The sequence below is a fragment of the Eretmochelys imbricata genome, chromosome 13 (genome assembly GCF_965152235.1).
Source record: "Eretmochelys imbricata isolate rEreImb1 chromosome 13, rEreImb1.hap1, whole genome shotgun sequence".
Classification (NCBI taxonomy): domain Eukaryota; kingdom Metazoa; phylum Chordata; order Testudines; family Cheloniidae; genus Eretmochelys; species Eretmochelys imbricata.
This window is the reverse complement of record NC_135584.1, coordinates 39,004,886-39,029,920: the sequence shown is the minus strand read 5'-3', so window position 1 is coordinate 39,029,920 and position 25,035 is coordinate 39,004,886. Positions and strand designations below refer to the sequence as shown.

Below are 25,035 nucleotides of genomic sequence, written 5' to 3'. Positions count from 1 at the left end.
ATGGTGTTATGTGAGTGGAGCTGGGTGAATAACTGATTTGGGGGTTCACTGGCAGTTCTGAATTTAAAAAAAAAATCATTTGGGGTGGACCTGAAGCCAAAATTTTTCAGAATTTCTGGCAAATCAAAAATTGAAAAATATTATTTCAGGTGAAACAAAACAATTTGTTCAGCTTGAAATAAAACATTTTGTTCCAATTTCAGGGGGCATTTTTTTAATGTTTTTGACATTTTAAAAATAAAATTGAAGGAAATTCTGAAACTCAAAGTCATCTCAATCCAAAAAATTGAAACATTTAATTTCAAAAATGTCAAGATGAAAATTTCAACATTTGGGGTTTTTTTAAGACTTTTGTTTTGATTTAAACAATTTGCCATAAAAGACACAAATTTGCTATGTTTCAATCAGCCCAAATCTGCATTTTTCAATGAAAGAAGTTTCTTCTGAAAAAAATTCACCCAGCACGAGTGATAACGAGCCATTGCACGGCATTGAGTTGCGTTGCACAGTGGTTAGCCATTCCATTGGGTCGTGGTGCAGTGCACTGCATTGTTTATGATAAGTACTGTATGATGGAGCTGTTCCTGACAGCTGGGGATTGAACTTGATGACCTGAGAAGTCTCTTCTAGGCCTATGTTCCTATGTCTTGTATTGTTTTACCAATGGTGTGCTGCTGCCCTACGTTCTGTAGTATTTCTATGTTTCACTATATCGAAGTACCTTGTATCACATTATATCACACTAGATCCCATTGGATCACACTGCATCTTGGTTTTGTTCCAGTCTGTCACATGGTATTGCATTAATCCACACTGTAACATATATTGTGGCAACACACCACCTATTGTTTTGAGTTGTGCTGTCTAGCTTGAACATCCATCATGCTTTGGCTTCTAAATAAAACTTTTTTTCCATAACACCCAATTCCATTCTGTTTTGCTGGCAAATGTTCTTCAGGCTACTGTCTCTGAGAGATGGTGGCAGAGACATCAACAAACGTTCTGATTTTTAATCTAAAAAATTATGAAGAAAAAGTCACCTAGCTGAGAGGAGGGTTGGTCGTCTGGTTAAGATCTAGGTTCAGTTCTGCAGACTCCATGTGTGATGATCTAGAAGATCTAAGGTTAGTTCTATGTATGACTTTTAGGCAAGTCACTGATCCTCTCTGGGCAAAATCTTCTAAAGCACCTAAGTCCCACTTTCAAAAGGAACTTGGCTATTTAGAACTTAACTCCCACAGATTTTGACTTCAAAGAGCATTAAGTGATTAACCTGCTTAGGCACTTTTGAAAATTACACAGGGAAACCCGGATGACCTAGAGGACAGGAGTAACGTAAATGGATGGAATTTAATAGGAAACAATGTAAAGTCATTCACTTAGGGGCTAATAACAACAATTGCTCCTATAAACTGGGGGCTTTTCAGTTGGAAATGACAGAGGAGGAGAAAGACCTGAGTGGATCAGTTGATCACTGGATGACAATGAGCTGCCAATGTGACATGGTCATAAGAAAAGCAAATGTGTTTGTAGGATGTATAGGGTGAGGTATTTCCGGCGGAGATAAGGAAGCAGTAATGCCATTGTAAGAGGCTCTATGAGGACCTCATCTGGAATACCATGTGCAACTCTGGGCATTCATGTTCAAGAAAGATCATAGAAACTTCAGGCTGGAAGGAACCTCAACTGGTCACAAGTCCAGCCCCCTGGGCTGAGGCAGGACCAAATAACCGTAGACCAGCCCTGATAGGTGTTTGTCCAACCCGTTCTTAAGAACATCCAATGATAAGGATTCTACAACCTTCCTTGGGAGCCTAATCCAAAACTTAACTACCCTTATAGTTAGAAAGTTTTTCCTACTATCTAAGCTAGGAGGAATTCAGGTTGGAACAGAGGCACAGAAGGGCTGCAAGGATGATTAGGGGAATGGAAGGCCTGTTTTATGAGAGGAGACTAGATGAGCTTGGCTTGTTTAGCCTAGCGAAAGACAGGCTGAATGGGGGTTTGACTGCTCTGTATATATATACCAGGTAAGCAAACACCCAGGAGGGAAAAGAGCTCTTGAAGTCAAAGCACAAGAATAAATGGTAAATTTCCCATGAACAGTTGAGGAAATTAGAAGCTTGGGAACCATCTAAAAATGGAGGTTCTGGAACCACCTCCCACCAGAAGTAGTGGGGGGGATGGGACACCGTAACTAGTTTTAAGATGGAGCTTGATACATTTATGAGTGGGATTATATAATGGGGTTGCCTATGATAGCAGGTGACTAAACTTGATGACCATAGAAGTCTCTTCCAATCCTATGTTCCAATGTACCTATCAGCACCTATCTGCATCTTTAGGCAACCAAATACTTTTCCAAATCTGGCCCTTAGGCATTTTTGAAAATTTTACCATCAGTCCCTTCTGAAAATCATCAGCTAATCTTTAAAACACTAAGGCCAATTTTAAAAAATGGCTTCCTAATGTTAGGCAGCAAAAATCGTAATTTTCAAAGCCATGAATGTAAGTCAAGAGCCCAGCTCCCATCTATGTTCCATTACAATTGAAAATCTTCCCTGCTAAAGCCAAATGGATTGGCTTTTGGGAGTAAGGAGAGAGTAGGATCTGGGTTTATGCAGAACTTCTGAAAATCTAGCCACTTCTTTAAAGGCTTTAATATGGATTAAGATGTCTATCTTTAGATCCTCTAGGTGGAAAAAGTTGACCCTGCTCCTTAAATTTATATGACACTCACTGTCTTTATTTCCTTTGCATTTCTCTCGACCTGGTCTTAGGTTTGTCTACTGGGAAATCTCAGAAACTAGTGTTTTTAAAGCCCCCATCTAGTCCAGTCGTCCAGCTCAAGGTTACGATTTAGTCTATCACCCAAGAGCTTTCCTCAGTAGACTCAAAGAATCTCCCTTAGGTCGTCTCTGCTCCATCTCCACTCAGGGCAGGACTGACCCATGGAGTCGATTCCGCAAGACTTTCTCCACCTGAATCTAGTTTAAAATGAAGACTGGGGTTTCCAAAAGGTGACCAAGTGAGATAGGCACAAAATGTATATTGTCAGTCAAAAGGATTTGGGCACATCACTCTTTTAAACCCCTTTAAAAATCCCCCCCCCAAGTGCTCAGCTAGGAACTCATTAGCGCAGGTTATATCATAGAGTTGATGAATGGAGAGGCCTTTATCATATTGAGTGGAGCATGGTATGTCCATTTCTTGAAAATGGGCTAGGCTGGGGAGTGGGGGTCTGGTGGGTTAGGACAGAGGGGGCTGGAAGCCATAACTCCTGGGTTCTATCCTTGGCTCTGGGAGGGGAGTGGGGTCTGGTGAGTTAGAGCAGAGGGGCCTGGGAGTCAGGACTCCTGGGTTCTATGCCCTGCTCTAGGAGGGGAGTATCATTTAGTGGCTTAGAGTGGGGATACTGGGAGTCAGGACTCCTGGGTTCTGATCCTTTCTTTACTACTGAATCATTGTTGGGGAACCCAGTGCCTCAGGTTCCCCAATGGTTATAATAATAACTACCCCACAGTGAGGGGGGTTCTGTGAAAATTAACAACACTTGTATGACAGCTGCTAGTGCAGAGCCAAGGGTTTGAATAATTTACAGCATGTTGTTCACTTTGTTTTTCACCACCAAGCCCACAGTGGCTGTATATTTTAACTTAGTCATCTATGGTCTTTCCATTCTGAGCCCCACAAATCAAATCTGCCCCTAGCCATGCCAGTCTTCTACCCCAGAATGTCTCAAAGGGGAAACATCTGCTGCCAGTTGTTTTGATAAACAGGACACAGATGTTCTCAGGCAGGCTAAATCTGGGGACAGTTCTTGGCCTAACCACAAAGGCCTTCTGCTCGTGATACAAGGGGAAACGGGGAGTAAATTTAACCTTCCCTGAAATTAACCTATTTGCTCAAGTTCTGAGAATGACTCAGGGGCTCATGGCAGATGAACAACTGAACATCAGCTCCCAGAATGCTGCTGCAGCTAAGAAGGTGAATGCAAGCCCGGGACTTGGGATGTTTAATATGAAGAAATAACCTGTGAAAGCGGCAAAGAGTGCTGTGGCCCTTATAGACTAACAGACATCTATAAGGTGCCACAGGACTCTTTGCTGCTTTCACAGATCCAGACTAACACGGCTACCCCCCTGATACTTAAGAAATAAACTGGACATTTAATGGACTCTATGGGCTAGTTCAATGGGATTTCCAAGGGAATTCCCTTTGAGATACACAGGACTGGAAGGGACCTCTTGGGTCATAAACTTATAAAGCAAGTTCCTAAAACTTTTGCCCCCCTCTCCTCCTAGGGGGAGATGGTTCCTGAACCCCCTCCTCTGATGGTTAGAAACCTTCTTCTCTTTTCCAGACTCAGTTTATTCCTGGCCATTCATACCCACTGGTCTTGTCCTTTAGCATCAGTAGCTCTTCCCCCGCCATGGTGCTTATAAATAACAAGGAGAAATGATGGCTCAGTTGAACGATGCTGACAATGACTTCAACATAGCCCAGATTTCTCCCTAAATTCTATTTTCAGAGTATCCAGAGTCTAACAGTCACACTGATGGGTAATTAGCACCTCTGGAGATCAGGTCACTTCCACACAAGGGGAACAAGGAGTGTGAGTTTAGGCACCAGTGTTTGCAAATGTCCATCTCTATAAACTGGACAAACTTTCCCTACCCTACAGAACAGGTGCTAGCGAGGGTGATTTGCAGAACTGGCTGAGAGCAGCTCAGTGAAAACCCTGAGGTCACGGGACAAAGATAAAGGAATCCGCCACCCCACCAGCGGTCAGAGCACATGGGGACTTTAAAGAGGCAGAATTACTCAGGCTGTGATCCAGTTGGGGGGTACCCAAGTTCTCAGGGGCAAGTGCCCAAGGATTTATGACAATTAGTCAGGTCTCCCAACTTTCAACTCATTCAAAATATGTTGGCTTCTACAGTATGGTGACACCTAACAGATAGATAGATAGATAGATAGATAGATAGATAGATAGATAGATAGATAGATAGATAGATAGATAGATAGATGTGGGGAGGATGGGGATAGATAGAGAGATGGATAGAGGGAGAGATGTGGGGAGGAATGGATAGATGGATGGGTGGATAGCAGGGGATTGGGACATACAGTGGGTAGGGTTCTCCTTGGTTAAATCCCAGAAAACCATCTTCAAAAGCAGGAACCAATTTTTTAATCCATTTTATTTTCGATCAATCTCACAATTCCCGTGTAAGCTGCAAGTTAAACAATGGAGCAAATGAGACTCTTCTTCCTCGCCAGAGTCCACGTTGACCAGACCTCAGGACACTACAGCCCTGCACACACAGACACACAAGGAAATCCAGTCCCTGCCATGGGATGGGGGTGGAGGATTGAGGGGCACGGGGCTGAGCTCAAGCTCCAGCGTGGGCTGCCCCACGGGGACGTCCGGGGAAGGACTCTGCCCTCCCTGCTCTGGGTTCTGCGGAGCTCAGACCCTTCAGCGGCCGTTGTCGCGCCCTTTACGCTGCCGTGGAACATGGTCCCTCCCGGTGTCCGGAGAGGGGGCCGGAGCCCGGGAGGGCTGAAGATGGAGGGAGGGAATGAAGAGGACGAAGCAGTGCTGTCCCCTCCTAGGAGCCCGGAGCCGGGCACTCACCGCACCTGTGGGACACAGAGAGCAGAGGGGTTCAGCCGGTGCCGCTCACGGGCAGCATCCTCGGCTGGGAGAGCAAGGCCAGAAGGGACCCTTGGGACCATCTAGCCTCACCCAGCCACGCCTGCGTCCTGCCAGGATGTCTGGGTTGAGCTGGAGCTCATCTTCCAGACCGAGACACCAGCCTTGTCAAACCGCCTCAGGGAACGGCCACTGCCCACCGGATGCCGCACACCAAGTCCCTGGGGAGCCGCAGTTGCCTCCGCCGATTCTCCCTGCTTCTGGTACCAGCCCCATTGCACCATGTCCCTGCTGTGACGTTATCTGATTACAATATGACCCTATAGATCATTGTTGCAACCACTGTTATATATTTGTAAAAAGGTTGTCAAGTGTGGTGTCTATGAAAAGGTTATGACTTGCTGGTTATGATTATGCTATCTGTATGCATGTGTCATTTTTGTATGTGATGTTATAAGTTGGCTCTATACCTGGATTTCAAATGTTTGCTCCTGGGGTAACACCCACAAGGTATTTGGCCAGCACATCTTGGAGGAACTGTTTAAATTAAGTGGCTCATCAAGAAACCCTCGGTTGGCAATGGACTATGGGAGACACCCATCTACACTGAGCGGACTGTCATGTAAATGTGCTGTCTGGAGTGCAGGTAATGGCTTCCTACAATGATTGAATGAAATTGGGCATGAACATGTGACTTGCCCATGTGACTCCAAACTCCATCTTGTTGCTGTAATTTTCCACAGTAAGAACAATGGGATGCACTCCACATGGCCGAAGCTATAAAAGGTCTGGAAACCCTTCCATTTTGTCTTCAATCCTGCTTCTTCCCTCTGGAGGAACTTTGCTACAAACTGAAGCTCTGAACAAAGGACTGAATGACCCATCCCAGCTGTGGATGCACTATGGAGACTTGACTTAGGCCAGCAGTTTAGTCCATCACTGCTACAAGCCTGAACCAAGAACTTTGCCATTACTGGATGTAATTGATTCCTTTAACCAATTCCAACTCTAGCCTTTCTTTCTTTTTATGAATAAACCTTTAGATTTTAGATACTAAAGGATTGGTACCAACGTGATTTTTGGGTAAGATCTAAGTTATATATTGACCTGGGTGTGTGGCTGCTCCTTTGGGATCAGAAGAACCTTTTATTTGATGCAACTGGTTGTAAAGAACCACTCATCTCTGAACCCAGTGCTTTTGGTGGTGATTTAAGAACTGAAATGCCAAGGAAACTGCTTTTATGACTCCTTGTTAACCAGTCTGGTGAAACAGGAGTTTACTTTTGTTGCTGGTTTGGTATATCCTATGGGGGATAAGCCACCAGTCTGGGGGTGTATCTGCCCTATTTCTCAGCAGTTCATCCTGAATTTGGGCATCCTCAATTCTGACCCACTGAGGCACGGTTACACCTGCCACGGAACCGGCTTCACAGGCACCTCTGGCCCTTTGTACATCTGGGCCCGACGACTGATCCTTAATGATCACGGGTGAGTGGTTATTGATTGACGCTAGTTGATCCTTGCTCTTTGAAAATTTAGTTTTGCTCTTTAATGAGTGATTGTTCACTTTTGTTCAATGATTTTTAATTGGTTATTACTGATAGGTGATTATAGCGTATCATCAACGAATCATTAATTCCTGCTTACTTATGGTTGATCCTTGATTATTGATTTTTAACATTAATTACTGATCTGTGAGTGTTGATTATTGATAATTAATTGCAGATTAATGGCTATTCAGCATTAATATTCAGCCCTTGGCTCTGGCCTCTGACAATCACTGACTATGGGTGGTGATGGTGATGGTGGCTGCCGGCTGGCTGCATGCTGATGGCGTGGGATCGATTCTTGAGCACGGGTTGTTGCTCTCAGCGGTGACGCGGGACCATGAAGGTAGCTGTTGCTCTTACCTTAAGCAGCGTGACGCCGGTGCTGTACAACAGGCTGAGCAGGAAGAGAGCAATGAAGGCAACAGGTGTCCAGAGACCGTCAGATTCCTCCTCTCCTCCTTCAACAGAGATGCCTTGGTCCTCCACTAGGCAGTGAGGAGCTGGGGATGAGACAAACGTGCCGGTTAGAGAGGCCTCTTCGTTAACCCAGGGAGCTGAGTGGGCACAGCGGGGAGCTCCAATCTGTGCTCTGGGCAGGAGATCCCTGTCCAGGGCCGGAGACAGAGGGCTCCCTGCCAGGGGAGACCGGGCAGGCTGCAGGGGGAGACCCCCCCGTCACAGGCTGCAATTCTCACAGCAGCCTCAGGGATTTCAGCCCCAACTTCCATTAAATTTCACACCCTTTGGCTCCTTTACACACCTCAGCCACCCCGAGCATGCGATTCCCCTCCCCAGGCCAGCAACAGAGCTGGGCTGAGAGCTGCCAATGCATAGCTCAATGGGGCCATGCACACCCATCCAACAGCGGCATCTTCCAGCCAATACCAGCTTGAGCCGTGCTGGGACCAGTTCCCGGGCAGCAGAAGCACCCTTTCCCCCCAATCCCTATTTTTGGGGACCTGCGGAATTTACCCACAGAGCTGTTCTGAGACCTCCCTCAACTCGTATCATCCCACAGGCAGTGAACAGAGCACTAGGATGGGACTCAGGACCCCCATGGGTTCTATTCCCAGCTCTGTCATTGGCACTGCAGAACCTCAGGAAATTCACCTCCCCTCTCTGTGCCTCAGTTTCCCTTCACATCCTTTCTCTGTTTGGATATTAAGCTCTTCTGGGTTTACAGCTCCTAGCATATTGGGATCCCAAACTCAGTGGAGACCTCTACACACGACTGTAATACACCTAATAACGGGGCCATCTGATGGGAACAACTTTTAAGCCACTACCCGCTTGGACTCCATTTCAACCCATGCTCCTAGAAGGGGAAAGATCTGTAGCCCATCACCACATTTGGGCAACACTTGACCAGCCCACCCTCAAGCCCTACGAAAAGGGGGGAAAGGCACGGCCAGCCCATCAGCAACACTCTGAGCTGCCCCATATTGTCAGACACTGGAAACAGAAGTGATGGCCCCCAACTGACTTCTCTCTTGGGGCGACTTTGCCACCATCACACAGCAGTGACCTCAGTCCCTGTAGGCAGACGTCTCCATGGCCCATTTCTAATTCCTTCAGCCGTCTATGTGGTTGTGTCATGGGGACTGAGTAAAGACCTCTCCCAACTCATCCCACATGGGACACCGTTCAGTCAGAGCCCTTTTCACCCACCACCAGCCTGGGCTCCCCTGGGAACCCGTTCCCAAGAGTTGGAAGGACTCACAGCCCAGCATTCCCTGAGCCTGTCCATGTGTCTTGTCAATGGCATGAACATCGCCTGGGAAATGGCCTGGAGCCTCCTTAATTTTGTACACACCTGGGCATTCAAAGGGACGTCAGGATCACAGTCCCGCTCCGCTTTATCTGGGAAACTACAGTTACTGAAACATCCTGGCCCAGAGACAGTGATTCCCTCTGGGTTTGGTTTACAGCCACAGTGGAAGACCACAGCTCTCCAGATGTACAGGCTGAAAACTTAATTCTCCCACCAACGCACTCTATGACCTGGGCCATAGAGTTCGGTGGTGGATAATTGACATGACCTTCCTAGCTCTGAAACCTTGACTGGTGCATTTGTAGATCTTAAGGCCAGAAGGAACCATTACAGCATCAGGTCTGACCTCCTGTATGCCACAGGCCAGAGAATCTCACCCAGCTAGCCCACTATGGAGCCCAATGACTTGTCTTTGATGGCCGCATATCTTCCAGAAGGGACCCCAGGCTGGATGTACAAATCTCAAGAGATGGAGACTTCACCACTTCCACTGGAAGTTAGTTCCAAAGGTTTCCTTCCATATGTTGTGCCTTATTATTAATTTGTTCTCTCTGCATTTAACTTCCAGCCATTGGCACCTCTTAAGCCTTTCTATACTAAGTTAGACACCTTTAGTGCCTAGTGTTTTCTCGCTGTGACACAGGGCCAGAAAGGGTTACACAACTAGTAGGCTACTTAACCCAGATTCAACCTTCAGAGACATAGTTAGTCAGTTCCCATTACGCCTCTGACATTTAGGGCACTGATGAAGCTCCTCCACTCCTGTCTGTTTCTGGCAAGTCTTTCAAAGGTTCCCCAGCTGTGCCCCAGATTTCTCTTTAGAGACATAGTAGTAGATAATGTTTGTGATTTTGTCATCGGCACCAACTTCCCCTCTGCCCGGTGGGTGCTCTGCCCCTGGCCCCACCCCTGCCCCGCCTCTTCCCACCCCTGCACTGCCCTTGCCCCACCCCCATTCCACCCCTTGACCAAAGTCCCAGCCCCATCCTGCCTTTTCTCACCCCAGCCCCGCCCTCTTCCCACCCCATTCCACCCCCTTCCCCCAAGTCCCCACCCCTGCCCTGCCTCTTCTCCGCTTCCTCCCCTGAGCGCACGGCGTCCCCACTCCTCCCCCTCCTCCCAGAAAGTCCTAAGCGCCGCCAAACAGCTGTTAGGCAGCAGGGGGGAGCAGGAAGCTGGGAGGGAGGGGGAGGAGCAGGGACATGGCGCGCTCGGGGGAGTGGGAGAAGGAGACGAGGAGGGGGGAGCTTGGCTGCTGCTTGGTGCAGAGCACCCGCTAATTTTTCCCTGTGGGTGCTCCAGCCCCGGAGCACCCACGGAGTCGGCGCCTTTGGGTGTTGTGTGTTTACATATATATTGTTAGAGGTTGACAATGTAACCAAACAGTTCCTGTCTATCACTGTACTCTGCTGATTCAGAAATCAAAAGGAGATATTGACATTTAAATGAACTGTGAAGGTAGTGATATCACTGTCTTAAATTCCCTTTGAAGTATATAGAATCATAGAATATACAGTAAAGTACCTGCACATGGTGGGAGATAGGCAATTGCTTTATGTTAATCCAGGTAGCTAATTACTGCTGATGCTTAGGAAATAGGAAGTTACTTCAAAGGCACTATCCTTCACCCAAGGAATACCTGCTGTCAAGAGGCTGACAGTAGCCTGCCAGGGGTCTATAAAAATTCTTGGGCCCTGATCCTTTCATCTCAGATCTGCTTAAGCTTCGTCAGGGGAAGTTTGAGTCATAAGACAGAGGCCTCCAGTTCTATTCTGGATCACCCTGATATTGGCCATGGACATTGGACTATAACCTGATAAACTGATTCTAGAAGGGACTCGTTGCAACTCTGAAGCTAACCATCTCTGCTATGAAACTGACCTAAGAACTCTATTCCTACCTGTACTTTTTAACCAGAAGTCTCTCTCTCTCTCTCTCTTTTCTTTTTTAATAAATTATAGTTTAGTTAATAAGAATTGGCTGTAAGCATCTATTTGGGTAAGATCTGAAATATTCATTGACCTGATGGGCAATGTCTCCGATCCCTTGGGATTGGCAGAACTTTTATATGATTAACAAGATTTTCCGGAATCCTCATCATATTTGACTTGGCTGTCTGGGTGGGAGCTCAAGGCTGGGTTGCTTTAAGGGAACAGTATTTCTGGATTCTGGGTAATCAGTAAGGCATTGTAGAAGCTGTTTTGTTGTTAGTTTGGTGAATCTATCAGAATAACCACCAGTTTGGGGGACTGTCTGCCCTATTCTTTGCAATATGGCCTACTTGGGCCATCTCAGCATGGCCCACCAGGGACCCCGGTCACTCTCCATGGAGGTACTTATACATATCAATGAAGCCATCTCTTGAATGTCTCTTTCATAAGCTCAGCCGATTCGGCTCCTCCCATCTCTCACTGGAAGGTATTTTCTCCAGCCCTCTAATCATTTTTCTAGTTCTCTTTTGCACTCTCTCCAATTTTTCAAACTTCTTTTTGAATATGTTGATATAACAATGGCGGTACTGCATCGGACCAGTCATCCATCTACCCCAGTAGCCTGTCTTCCAACAGTGGCTGATACCAGATGCATCAGAGGGAATGGCCAGAATGAGGCAATTATCAAGTGATTAATCCACTTTCATACAGTCCCAGCATCTGACTGTAAGAGGCTTAGGGACACCAAGAACATAGGGGTGCATCACTGACCATCTTGGCTAATAGCCACTGATGGACCTATTGTCCATGAATTTATCTAATTCTTTGCTGAACCCAGTTATGCTTTTGGACTTCACAACATCCACAGGTTGACTCTGTGTTGTGTGAAGAAGTACTTCCTTGTGTTTGCTTAAAACCTGTGGCCATTTAATTTCATTGAGTGACCCCTGGCTCTTGTGTTATGTGAAGGAGGAAATAACACATCCTGATTCACTTTCTCACCACCCGCCATGATTGTATAGACCTCTCTCAAATCCCCCGTAGCTGTCTCCTTAGATGAACAGTGCCAGCCTTTTTAATCTCTCCTCATGGAAGCTGCTCCGTAGCCCTGTTGCTCTTCTCTGTACCTTTTCCATTTCTATTATATCTCTTTTGCGATGGGGCGACCAGAACTGCACGCAGTATTCAAGCTGTGGGCATACCGTGGATTTATACAGAGGCAATATGGTACTTACTGTCTTATTATCTGTCCCTTTCCTAATGGAGCCTAACATTCTGTTACCGCTTCTGACCATTCCTGCACATTGACCCCAGAACTGGATGCTGTATTCCAGTGTCGGTCTCCCCAGTGCCGTACTCAGAAGTGAAATCACTTCCCCTGATCACCACCCACCTGTTCACACATCCAGGGACAACGGGGACAGAGCTGGTGGGAATGAAGGCTCCTAACTCAGTCTCACCCTGCCGCCTAGCTCCCTGCAGACATAACACCAGGTTCCTGGAGGCTCTGCCTCCACCTTATGTGGTCAGGTGAGGAAGCATCTGCTAGGGGTTCTGACACCAGAGTGGCTAGGGCTACATTGCTGGACAGGTGCAATGGTTAAGACACAAGTCTTGGAGATGGGGGGTCAGGGCTCTATTCCCACCTCTCCCACTGACTTGCAGTGTGACCAGAGACAAGCCACTTGGGCTGGGGTCTTTAAAGGACTCTTAGGCAATTAGTTGCCACTGAAATAAACTCATAATTCCAGGGGGAGATTGGTGTCTCACCCCTTCGAGCATCCCAGATATAATCCTTTTGTGCCAAAATACCCCCTCCCAGCCTCTCTGTGATGAGACTGTGAGCACCTTGCATTAAGGATGTTTGCTCTGTGTGTTCATGCAGCACCCATCACAATGGGGCCCTAACCTTGGTCAGGACATCTAGGAGCTGCAATATCATGAACAATAGCAAGTCACTGCCGAGGGATGGGCAGCCAGACTCATAACACTGCATGAGGATGGAGGGATGCATAGGGGATATTGCATAATTTCGGACGGATGGATGGATGTTGTAGACGCAAAGGTAGACAGATGACACTGCAGATGTTGGACGGATGGACAGGGATTGCAAAAGGGAGAACAGACAAAGTCAAATATTGCCAAGGGAAAGATGGATAAACAGACATAGTGCAGAGAGAGAGAATGCACGTGGGCAGGAAAATGGACAGCTAGTAAAGAGGGAAAAACAGACAAAGGTATGGCAGAGGATAGGATGGATGGATAGATCCTGCAGAAGGAAGCTTTGATGAATAGATCTAGATAATGCATAAAATAATGCATAAGGAGACTGGATGGATAGTAAGAGATACTTCAGAAAGAAGGGTGGTGAATGGATAGAGATGATGTAGGAGGGAGGCTGGGCTGGTGGATAAGACATCGAGATGGCCCCTGCTAGAAGAAGACATCCCATTGAACACAAACTGTGGCATGCTGCATTTTTATTTGGGCATATTCCACACACAGCCCACGCTCTGTACACCAGAGCTCCCACAGCTTTACACACAAGCTAAGACGAATCCCAGACCCCACGAGGTTCCCTGGCCATCTCAGATACGCCGTGAGGAGCCCACGCGGCTCTGCTCCTCAGTAGCAGGTGACGTCGGTATCGGACAAGATCACAGAGACATTGACGGCGGTGGGTTTACCGGAGGCTTTGTCCACGCTCCGCTGGACGAAGGTCATGGGCAGACCCTCATGCCCCACCACGCAGGCGTACGTGTCCCCCCGTCCCCATTCAGATGCCAAGACATTGAGCTTGCTGTAGATGAAGTAGCGCTCCTCCTTCCCGGCCTCCCGGACAGGGCCGATGTTGGTGTAGGCTTCCTGGGGCACGGGCCGGTCCTGCTGGGTCCATGTCACCAAGATGTCTCTGGGCCGGAAGCCGGAGGCCAGGCAGGTGATGGTGGCCGATTCCCGGAGAGCCAGCTCCTCAGAGTGAGGAGGGAAGATATAGACAGAAGGGTTATGGGGAGAGACCGCTGCAACAAGGAAACACCAAAGGGTTAATTGTGGGGGATGAGAACCAGGAGTCCTGGCTGCCATCCCCCACACAACCCCCCTGCTATAACCCACTGGACCCCACCCCTCACTCTACTCCCAGAGCTGGAAAAAGAAACCAGGAGTCCGGACGCTCCGTCCCCTTCTGTCTCATAGATTTGCACATTTCATCCCACCCACAAATGTGTAATGCCTAGTCTCACTGACCTGACGCCAGATCAGAGCTAGCACCCTCTGGAGACGAAAGGACCTGGGTCCCATTCCCCACACCCTGAGCCAGCCAGCTTGGAGCTAGCACCCCCTACGGGGGAAAGGAGGGTTCTTACCATGAATCTTGCGGATGGTCTTGACAATGGCCGACGGGATGTCTTGGTGCTTCACTGTGCAGGTGAACTCCTCCCCCGCCTGCCACTCCTCCACGCACACCCGCAGGATGCTGGTTGCACTGTAGGTGCCATTTTCCTGCAGCACCGGCTCCCTGGAGACCATGGCCAATGGGCCCCCACTACCCCGGTTCCAGGAGACCTCCAGGCTTCCGGGGGTCTCCATGCTACTCACCAAACAACTGATGGTGGCGTTCTGCCCTATGTAGAGATCCTCCAGGGAAGGGGGAAGGAGAAAGACTTCCAGAGGATGTTGATTACAGTTTCCGCCACCTGGTTGGGGGCAGGAGGCAGCGTTGAGGCCTGAGATGAGTGAATACTCAAGAGGCACCAGCTGATAACTAAGTGCCTCTGTCTCAGGGGTGCAAAGCCCAGGGGCTGTTTTGGGAAGGGGCCGAGGGTCATTGGGGTGGGAAATAGGGCACTGGGTTCCCTGAGGGAAGGGGAAGGACCCTCATCTCATGTGGTGTCGGGAACGGCGGCTGAGGTTTTCCAACACACCCAGGGATTGGGATTCCTGGGTCCAATTATTATTATTTGGGTCTCTGGGTCCCATGAGCAGATCTGAAGGTCTATGGCTCCGATGGGAGAAAGCCCCATTGTGGAAAACATGGCAGGGGACAGACCTGCCATGTTTGCTCAACTCAGGGTCCTTCCAGCCTCAAATTCATGAGCTCAGTGAAGATGACAGAGATGGCAGCTGGGACACAGAGAGGAGAAATGACCTGCCCATGGTAATTCCTGACTCCTTTCCCCCATGCTGTAATCACTAGACACTACTCCCCTCCCAGAGCTGGGGATAGAACCCAGGAGTCATGGCTCTCAGCCCCCTGCTGGAAGTACTAGATCCCACATCCAGAGCTCAGGATACAACTTGCATCCCCGAAACTCCTCCCCACTACACAGGCAGAAGGTGCTGATTATATTCTACCGCAGTGATATTCTGGCTGCTGGTCTCCCAAGGTCCCTCAGGGGTTGAGACCACAACTCTCACTGCAGGCCGATGTGGGAGTTGAGAGCGTGAATCCCTTTGGAAACCCCAGCATTGAAGCCTGAACTGGTGCTAGCTCCCTCACTAGCCCCTGGGGGTAATGGGGGCCTTGACCATATTGGGATGAACAACCCTCTCATCGCCCTTTGGAAGCTTCAACTCACAATTTCCTGCCTTCACCTTGACCTTCAAGGTTTCATTCAGCGTCATGTGCCACACCAGGCAGAAATACTGGGGCCCCGCTTCTCCTTCCCCCTTGGGCCTGGGGACTCTCAAGATGCTCTGAGCGGAGTAGGCCTGGCCAGATCTGACGATGGGGCCACTGCTGTACTGGGAGGCAGGAACTATGGAGCCGTTGTGCTCCCAGCGGAAACTGATGTCTGCTGGGAAGAATCCAGTGACGTCGCAGAGGAACGTGTGGGAATCCCTCTTCCCTAGAGTTTCCTCTGGGTCCGGGCAGGAGACACTGGCTGAGACCGTAGGCTCATGGGCAGGGTAGGCTGGAAGGGACAGAGATGTGATATGAAGCTAATTTCTCTCCCGGAGATGGACTATGTCTCCACTGAGTCCCCCAGTCGAACATGTGAGGGGTGACCAACCTTGGCCATATTTATTATGGTATTTGCTGTTTTTCCTTAAATCCACAGCTCATGCGATGGCCAGGGAATCTCAGCTTTCATTTAATCAAAAAAGGAAGGGTCTGTCCCCACTGACTGCAAAGAAAAGTTTGAAAACATGATCCCCACCCACTCCCTTTAGCTTCCCGGCTCACCAACCAGAAAGCAAATGAAAGCAACCCAACATTTATTAAAATCTCTAGATTTCTTTGCACCCATTTCACAACTTTGTGGTTTGAAAAATTGAAAAGGGCTCAAAGAAGAGCCTCAATGATGATTCAACAGATGTAAATGAGAGATTTAAGGAGTTATATTAGTTCACTTCAGGGCAAACTGAAGAAGTGACTTGATTAGTGTATGAATACCTTCCCAGAGAGAAACTGTCAGGTACTAAAAAGTTCTTTAATCTAGCAGAAAAGGCAGAACAGGAACCAATGGCCGGAAAGTGAAACCAGTCACATTCAAATTCGTTGTAAGGCAACAATATTGGAAGAAAACCATCAGAACAAACTATCAAGGGAAGTGGTGAATTCTCCATCCCTTGAGAGGTTCCAATCAAAACTGGATGTGTCTCTAGATGAAGCTTTAGTCAAAGACATGTTTCTGGACTTGATAAAGGGGTAAATAGGTGAAATACTCTGGCCAGGGAAACATGAGGTCTGACTAGATGACCGAATGATCCCTTCTGGCCTCAGACTCAATGAATCTAACTTTTATGGATCCTCCTCTATTTCCTCACCACCCTAATGGATTCTAGTGAATTGCAAGGGCTTCATTTTCCATGGCCAAAGCTGGTCTGAAAACCTTCACCATTACTATTATTGTGGTGGGGTCTACTGGCTCAAACCGAGACTGCAACCCCCTCCCGCTAGGTGATGTACGGACGTGAAAGAGAGCTCCATTCCAGAAACAGACACTGGCTGAAAGAAACCAAGGAGCCTTATCCCCACTTTACAGGCTCAGGCACAGAGCAAGAGTAAAGTGATTTTGGCTGAGTTTGCAAAGGGAGTCAGGACTTAAACACAGACATACTCACTCGTGTCCATGAGTGGCATATCCTGGGTGACTTCTCCAAAACAAGGAAGTTTCACTTTGCAAGTGAAGTTGGTCCTGCTCTTCCATTGCTCCAAGGTTATTTTGTGGTTGCTGGTGATGCTCTGAGTCCCATTGGCTTGTTCCGGGGCTCCTGTCTCCACCTCAGTGCTGGCTTTCCCATCCACTTCCCAAGCCACCTGAACATCTACCAAGATATAGCCCAGCACCAAGCACGTCACACGGGCTGTCTCCCCAATCAGGTCATCGTAGGACGGCTCGGTGACATAGACGGATGGAGCCACTGAGTTACTGAGACAGGCTGAGGAAATACAAAGGACTCATCTCAATAGGGAAAGAAGAACAGAAGACTCCATGAATTCCCTGGGCCATGAAGGATACTACAGTGATGGGTGTTACAGAAGATTAGAGAGATACTGTCATTCCCCTAATTTTGTGATCCCCCAATTTCATGGGATGTTAGAAGGAAGGAAGAGAGAAACTATTGAAAAAAAAGCCTCTTTCTAGCTATCTAACAATCCCTTTCTGCCTCTCCATCTGCACTTTCCTGTGCAACATCTATGGCTCCATCTATTTATTAATAATTATTCACATATATACATCCCCTTTCTCACTCCATCCATCCATCATACCTATCTTTCTATCCAACCATCATATCCATCTTTCCTTCCAGTCATTCATCCTTCTAGCCACAGGATCTATCTCTCTATCCATCCAACCACCATATCTATCACTGCATCCATCCATCCCTCTCCCCACCCACTCCCAGAATCCATCTCACTATTGTATTTCTATGTCACCCATCACCCTGGGATCTGGGCACAGTCCCACCTACCCTTAGGCAAGGCTGGTTTTTGAGTAATCCTTCATCCCACCCCGCCATGCATGGCCATAGCCCCTCACCCAAGCACTTGCTGGTGTTGTGCATGAAGTGCTCCGTTCCCCTCGCTGGGTGGGTCACTTTACATGTGTAGACGTCCTCCTTCTCCCAGCTCTCCTTGGTGACGTTCACTCGGCTCTGGCCCATGTAGGAGCCGTCTGTGCCCTTCCAAATGGACAAGTCCGTGGTGGGAAGGTTCCCCTTCTCGCCATTCACCAGCCATTCCACTTTGGCTGCACCGGGGCTGAATCTCAGGAGGAGGCAAACCACCTCCAGCTGCTTCTCCAAGGCATTGCGCTCACAGGAGGGGCCTAGGAGGCGAACCTCAGGATGAATGAGAGCCTCACATACTGAGAGCAAAGAGAGAAAATGGATACCAGGTCAGAGGCATGAATCAATTGCATTTGTACAGCTCTGAGGACAATGTGCTCAAGTCCTGAATGACAACTGAGAGAGGAAAGTTTTACCTTTCCCTCCTTCCTTCCCTCTGCACCATTTCATCGATCTATCACTCTGTCTAGGTCATTGCTCCAGCCATCCCTCCTTGTATCCATCCATACTTCTGTATCTCCATCTGTCCACCCACCTAGCCCACTCTCCATACCATCCATCCCTCTCTCTTTCACTCCCTACATCTTTCCCTTTTCACTCTCCATCCATACATCCATCCCTTTTCTTCTCTATCCTCCCTTCCATGGACTCTGTCATTCTATTGCCCCACTCCCTCTGACACTTTATTGCACACTTCTGCCTCAGTCTTTTCTTCATTCTCTGGCATCCCAATGTAGCTCACCATTCGTGATCTCCACATCTATCTTTTTATGGGAGGGAGCGTGCTCCACACTGCACTGGTAGGTGTTGTTCACCAGGTCCCAGGCAGGGACGGTGAGCTGGCTGACGAGGGTGAAGGCCCTGCCACTGCTCTGTGCCGCGGCTGGGAAGGTCTTGATCCCATTGGTCACTGTGCCAGAATTCCACTTGATGTCCACGGGCTCCGGGAAATAGCCAGTCACGAGGCAGGCTACAGTCACCTCACAAGTGGAGCTCCCAGCAATGTCGTCACAACAGGGGAACAAAGGGAACACAGAGGGGGGTTGTGGGAGCTCTGTCAGAGAGAAAGGCAAGTCAGGACGTTAAGAACTGAGAATCCTAAACCCAAAGAATGGTGGGACTCCAACCTCATAGGGGGCTCTACAGAGCCAGGAGCCCTGGCTGTCAGCCTGCTCCCCTCTCTATTCCACCAGACCCCACTCCTTCCCAGAGTCCTAGAGAGATCCCAGGAGCCCTGGCTCCCAACCCCCATACACACACAAACCCACTAGATCACTCACTCCTTGAAGAGCTTGTGATGCATACAGAGAGATGCGCTGCAAGGAAACATTTGAATAGCTATTATCTCACTATCCTTCCCTTTCCAAGATCAGTCTATCCCCAGACCTACGAGAGGAGTGGGGTCTTGTGGCTTAGAATGGGGGGGCTGGGAGCCAGAACTCCTGGGTTCTATCCCCAGCTCCAGGACAGCAGTAAAGTCGGTTTTTTCACACACACGCCCCCCATGGCAGGTTCTCTAAAAGACACCCACACACACACACACCAGAGACTTCAATCTTTTCTGCGCTCTGCAGGCTTCATGACCGAATCTCTGGTGAAAACCAACAAACAACCAATATGGGCCAAAAAGGGGAAGTTGAGACAAGTGAAAGTTGTTTTTTCACGCCAGCACTCGCCCCATCCAATCCAATTTCACACCTTCTCACCAGCTTTAACACTAAAAGCTCCTGAGTGGGCGTCACTGATAGATAACAACCTATAATTATCTTTGATGACCATTGTGGGGGAAGAAGAGGGGATGTCCGACAGGCAAAGAAACCTCAGATGAACAATCCAAATGACACAGACCACAGTGGGACACATGGACAGAACCCCCCGGTCTCCAGGGCCGGGCTGCAACCCACCATGGCTGATAATTTGGTGAGTAAATTAGAGGAAAGCGGCTGCTATTGGGGTGAGTACAGGGGGTGTTTTAACCCTATCAGAGTGAGCACCTTTAGGGAAGAAAACTTTGAAGAGAGGGGAGCAGGACGCCTGGGTTCTCTCCCCAACTCTGGGAGGGCAGTGGGGTCTGGTGGTTAGAACGGGAGTGGTGTGGGGGGAGGGATAGCTCAGTGGTTTGAGCATTGGCCTGCTAAACCCAGGGTTGAGAGTTCAATCCTTCAGGGGGCCATTTAGGGATGGGGCAAAAATTGGGGATTGGTCCTGCTTTGAGCAGGGGGTTGGACGAGATGACCTCTGAGGTCCCTTCCAACCCTGATATTCTATGATTCTATGATTCTATGGTGCTGGAAGCCAGGACTCCTGGGTTCTATCCCCAGCTCTGGGAGGGGAGCTGAGACAAGTGGGTAGAGCAGTGGGGGCTGGAAGCCAGGACTCCTGGGTTCTCTCCTCAGTTCTGGGAGGGGAGTAGATTAGAGTAGGGGGGCTGGGAGCCAGGACTCCTGGGTTCTCTCCTCAGCTCTGGGAGGGCTGTGGGGTCTAGTGACTTAGAGCGGGGGGACTGGGAGCCAGGAGTGTTGTGCTCTGTTCTCACCTATGAAGGGCAGTGGGGTACATCCCCCTGTGTGGACCCAAAACCAGGGCAGGGTGCAGAACATGGCTCCCCTGCAGAGCCTGGATATGCTGGGGAGGTCGGGATGGGTAACATAGGCAGCGTTGTGCCCCCCGCCCCCCACAGAGACAGGGGAACAGAGGTGCTTATCTCACACTCCACCTATAAGCTGGGATAACAGCTTTGAAAGGGGTCCAGAGCTGGGCTAGCAGGGGCTGCACATCAGGAGTGAGGGGCACTGGCAGGGCTGTGGGGGAGCCCAGGGCTGTGCTGGCAGGGGCTGTGGGTCGGGAGTGAGGGGAACCAGCAAAGCTGTAGAGGGAGCCCAGAGCTGAGCTAGCCAGGGCTGCAGGTCAGGAGTGAGGGGCACCGTCAGGGCTCAGGGGGGCAGGGCTGGGCTAGCAGGGGCTGCAGGTTGGGAGTGAGGGGCATCGGAAGAATTGGGGGGAGGCCAGGGCTGCAATAGCAGGCGGCTATGGGATGGGAGTGAGGGGCACAGGCAGGGCTGGGGGGAGCCCAGGGCTGGGCTAGCAGGGGCTGCAGGTCAGGAGTGAGGGGCACTGGCAGAGTTGTGGGGGGCAGGGCTGGGCTAGCAGGAGGCTGGGGGTCAGGACTCAGGGACATAAGCAGACATGGGGTGCTCAGGGTTGGGGGGCTGAAACTAGAGGTTTGGGGGAACAGCTGAATTGTTTCTAAGGGGCTTTTGTTCTCTCCTCTCTTTAGCCCAGTCGCAAATATCTGCAACCAAAAACTTTCTAAACTGAGGCATAAATTTCCCTTTAGCATGTCCCTTGTCAGAGGTAAAACCCTAAACTCACCGAGTGTGGGAACATGTCTCTCTGAGCCGTCCCAGCCTCCCTCCACCAGCTCTGTGCTCATGCTCCATGCTGAGGGCCGAGCGTGGGGAGTTCCCAGCACAGCTAGATGTCAGCTTGGCTGCCTGGGGATGGACGTAACTGGCAGCCCCTCTTCGGGCAACAGCTCAGAGTTCAGGCTCCTAGTTTGGCCTTTCAGTTGAGCTGGCTCCGTTTTTGCGGCGCATTCAGCTGGTGACGCATTGGGCTTCCTTTCCAGGGGGGATGAGCTCTGACGTCTCCGGCTAAAGCCCACTGGAGATGCAGACCCCGGTAACTGCTCCCCAATGCACCTCAAGTTTGGGCTTCTAGAAAGTGAGGCCACTGAAATTCTTGGGAGATTTCTCCTGTAGAGTTTAGGAAAGTGTCCAGCAAAATCTTCATCCAAATTGGTTAGAATATGAGTGTTTCTTGAGTGGGAATCTGGCTAGAAAGGTCGTACGCGAGGGGGCATGAAAACCAGTCGACTACTGAGTTTGGGGGAGGGAAGGTTTTTTACTCTAACCCCAGAACTCTGACCTTAAACCAAACCTTAAACCCAACTACTTAGACACCCAACTCTGTCCTAACTCCCTAACCAGGACCCTAACCCCAGTGGACAGAGGCACCAACTCCTTAACCCCAACACCCTAATCCTCGCCCTTTCCCTATAGTCCTATCCTCATCCTGACCCCCGGCTCTCTAGCCCCTACTCCCTAACTCTGACCCTCAACTCTGACCCTCTCGTCAAACCCAACCCCTAACCCTAACGTCCCAACCTGATCCCCCCAACCCTGACTTTAGATCGCTTAGGCTGCAATGGTCCTGGGATCAGTAGAGTCCTCATTCTTATTTCTCTGTAAAGCTCCCGGTGCAATGGGTCCCTGATCCTAGATTGGGTTTTCTAGACCGCTGTGATACAAGTACTAACGACCAATTATACCCCTCACCATAACCCCAGCTCTAACCCTAACCTCCCCACCTTGACCCTCTAAGCACCAGAGTTTTGATATCTCCAGTCTAGTATCAAGCATCCCAAAACAAGAACTATCAGAACTTGCAAATTAGTCCCTTGGGTTAGGAACCAAGAGTTTCACTAACTCCCTCTGAGAAATGGCATCAGACCCGGTAGGAATCTGATGGTTGATTGACTACAAAATTGGCTAGAAATCCAATCATAACACAACAAATATTGAACTTGCGAGTGGAAAGGTATTTGACCCAAACCATTAAACCATCACCCTTAATTCTACCCCACCAACCTCTAGCCCTTAACCCCAGCACCTAACCCTAACCCTTAATCCTCCTCCCCTATGTATAATGATAACCCTAACTCAAACCCAAAGGGCCCATATGTCCTGGGTTGACTTGAACAGCCCCAGTCTTTCTTGTAATGTCCTGGGAACTCATTGGGGATATCTAACAATGTGCGTTTGAGCCATAGAAATGCTTCCGAGCCAGTAGGGGCCAAAGATGTTACTGCCTAGGAACCTAATGAGAATATAACATTTACCCAAGCTAAAATCACTAGTACAACAGGGTCTGTGCAGCACAAGTTAAATTGGGGGCCCTGCTCCTGGTCACTTTGTGACTCAGCCTGAAAGATGGGGGGTTCCAATCTCAGGCACACACTTAAACACAGACATTAACAAGAACTTGCAATTGTCAACAGTCTCACCACAAGCTGTCTGCTGTGCTGAATGGAGCAGAGTGGGGCTCCGTTAGGGGACGCTCTCCCCCGGCATTGAGTGCTGGGCCCAGTGCCACGCTAGGGCCCCCGTGCTGCATGGAGCGGGGTAGGGGCTGCGTCTCATGGCCTCGCTCTCTCTCCCTTTGCAGTCAGCCCCACGGCCCCGTCTGTCTTCCCCCTGACCTCCTGCACCGGCGACGACACCCCCCAGGTCACCTTCGGCTGCCTGGCCAAAGGATACTTCCCCGAGCCGGTCACCGTGACGTGGAGCCCAAGCGTTGCCCCCTCGGGCGTGAAGACCTATCCCTCCCTGCTGCAACCTTCCAGCGGCCTCTACGCGCTCAGCAGCCAGGTCACCGTCCCGTCCAGCAGCTGGAAGTCTAACAACTATAGCTGCAAAGTACAACACCAGCCCACCAGCTCCAGCATCTCCAAGGAAATCCCAAGTAGGGACAGCGCGGCGCAGCCCGGGGGGGAAGGGCAGGGGTTGGGGGTCTCTCAGGTCCCTGATCTGCTGACTGGTGCAGGGAGAGAGGATGGGAGCCTGCCGGCGCTGTGAGCCGAGGGAGTCACCACTGTGGGAGGAGAGATGGAGAGAGAGAGACACCACAGAGAGATGGGAGTGAATGGGGACAGGTAGATAGTGTTGGGTATGGAAAGAGAGAGACCACGCACCAAAGGGTGGAGGGACGAAAAGAGAGACCATGCAAAGAGAAGCGATAGGTCCTGCAATGCAGGGAAAGGGGCAGAGGGCTCAGTAGGGAGCCCAGTGCTGCAGGGAGTGGGGGCTCAGTAAGGGGCGCCATGCTGTGGACAACAGGGTGCTGGGGCTCAGTAGGGGGCACTGTGCTGCAGGGAGTGAGGGCGGCCCAGGAGGGGTCTGTACAACAACTAACCCCTGCCACCCTTCTCCCAGAGCCCATCCCCATTGAACCCGAGGTGCACGTCCTCCACTCCTCCTGCAACAGCAAGCCAGGTGCCATCCAGCTGGTGTGCTTCATCTCCGGCTTCTACCCTGAGCCTTTGATGGTGGAATGGCTGGTGGACGGCAAGCCCGGGCAACTTTCTGGTGACACCGACTCTGCCAAGAAGGACGCCAACGGCCGAACCTTCAGGACCCGCAGCAATGCCAGTGTCTCCCAGGACGAGTGGCTGGAGGGCAAGACGTACACCTGCCAGGTGCACCACCCGGGCACCGGAAGCAAAAAGCAGGACCATGCCCACAAGTGCAGAGGTGACACTGAGCGGGGCCAGGCTGCCTAGGAAGGGGAGGGGGCACCGGCCTGGGCTCGAGGTGGGAGAGGAGTGGTGGGGGGAGACTGGGATGGGCTTTTTAGGGGACAGGGCGTGAGAGGAGACCAGGATGGGCTTGGGCAGGGGAGACCCAGCATAGTGGCTGACCCAGGCTCTCCCATCCCCAGAAGAAACAACATCTTCCAGCGACATCCAAGTCTTCCTGGTGCCCCCATCCCCCACCGCCCTGTACGTGACCCGGAGACCCATGCTCACCTGCCTGGTGGTCAACCTTCCGAGCGACTCTGGCCTCCGGGTGGTCTGGTCCCGGGAGAAGCCAGAGTCCATTAGCCCTGATCAGCCGGACATCGGTGAGCAGTTCAACGGCACCTTCACCGCCTCCAGGTCCATGCCCATCTTCACCCGCGACTGGGAGGATGGAGAGACCTTTACCTGCAAAGTGGAGCACTCAGAGCTACCCTCGCCCCTCATCAAATCCATCTCCAAGAAGCCAGGTAAGAGGAGCTCAGGGTCCCTAAGGGGAAAGACTCCCCTATCCCCACCCCCAGCAGGGGGGGATGCTCCTTAAGAGGAAGCCCCAACCCCCAACAACCTGGGATCCTGGCCCCTGAGTCCCTTTCCATCCCCAAATCCACACCCTCAAATTGTGCTCCAGAGATACCAGCTCCCAGTCCCTAGCCCCTCCATCCTGAAGGAGAGAGGGGATGTTCCTACCATCCTACACACACACACACACACACACCATCCTTATCCCCATGTGCCCCAGATGAGTAATGTCCTTG

General features: G+C 50.2%; 2 gene segments (V, D, J or C); one reads left to right on the top strand and one right to left on the bottom strand.

Moving 5' to 3' along the window:
• LOC144273435 (immunoglobulin heavy constant gamma 2-like) overlaps nt 1–25,035 on the top strand; it is an 84,667-nt gene that overhangs the window by 53,796 nt on the left and 5,836 nt on the right. The window contains 3 exon segments of the C gene segment in view: nt 23,149–23,445; nt 23,916–24,233; nt 24,421–24,747. Coding sequence covers nt 23,149–23,445; nt 23,916–24,233; nt 24,421–24,747 — 942 coding nt within the window.
• On the bottom strand, nt 5,580–21,355 carry LOC144273761 (immunoglobulin heavy constant mu-like). The segment is given in 9 exon segments: nt 5,580–5,643; nt 7,567–7,706; nt 13,596–13,928; nt 14,274–14,603; nt 15,486–15,821; nt 16,975–17,292; nt 17,895–18,221; nt 18,665–18,976; nt 21,295–21,355. Coding segments are annotated over 9 exon segments (2,166 nt in total).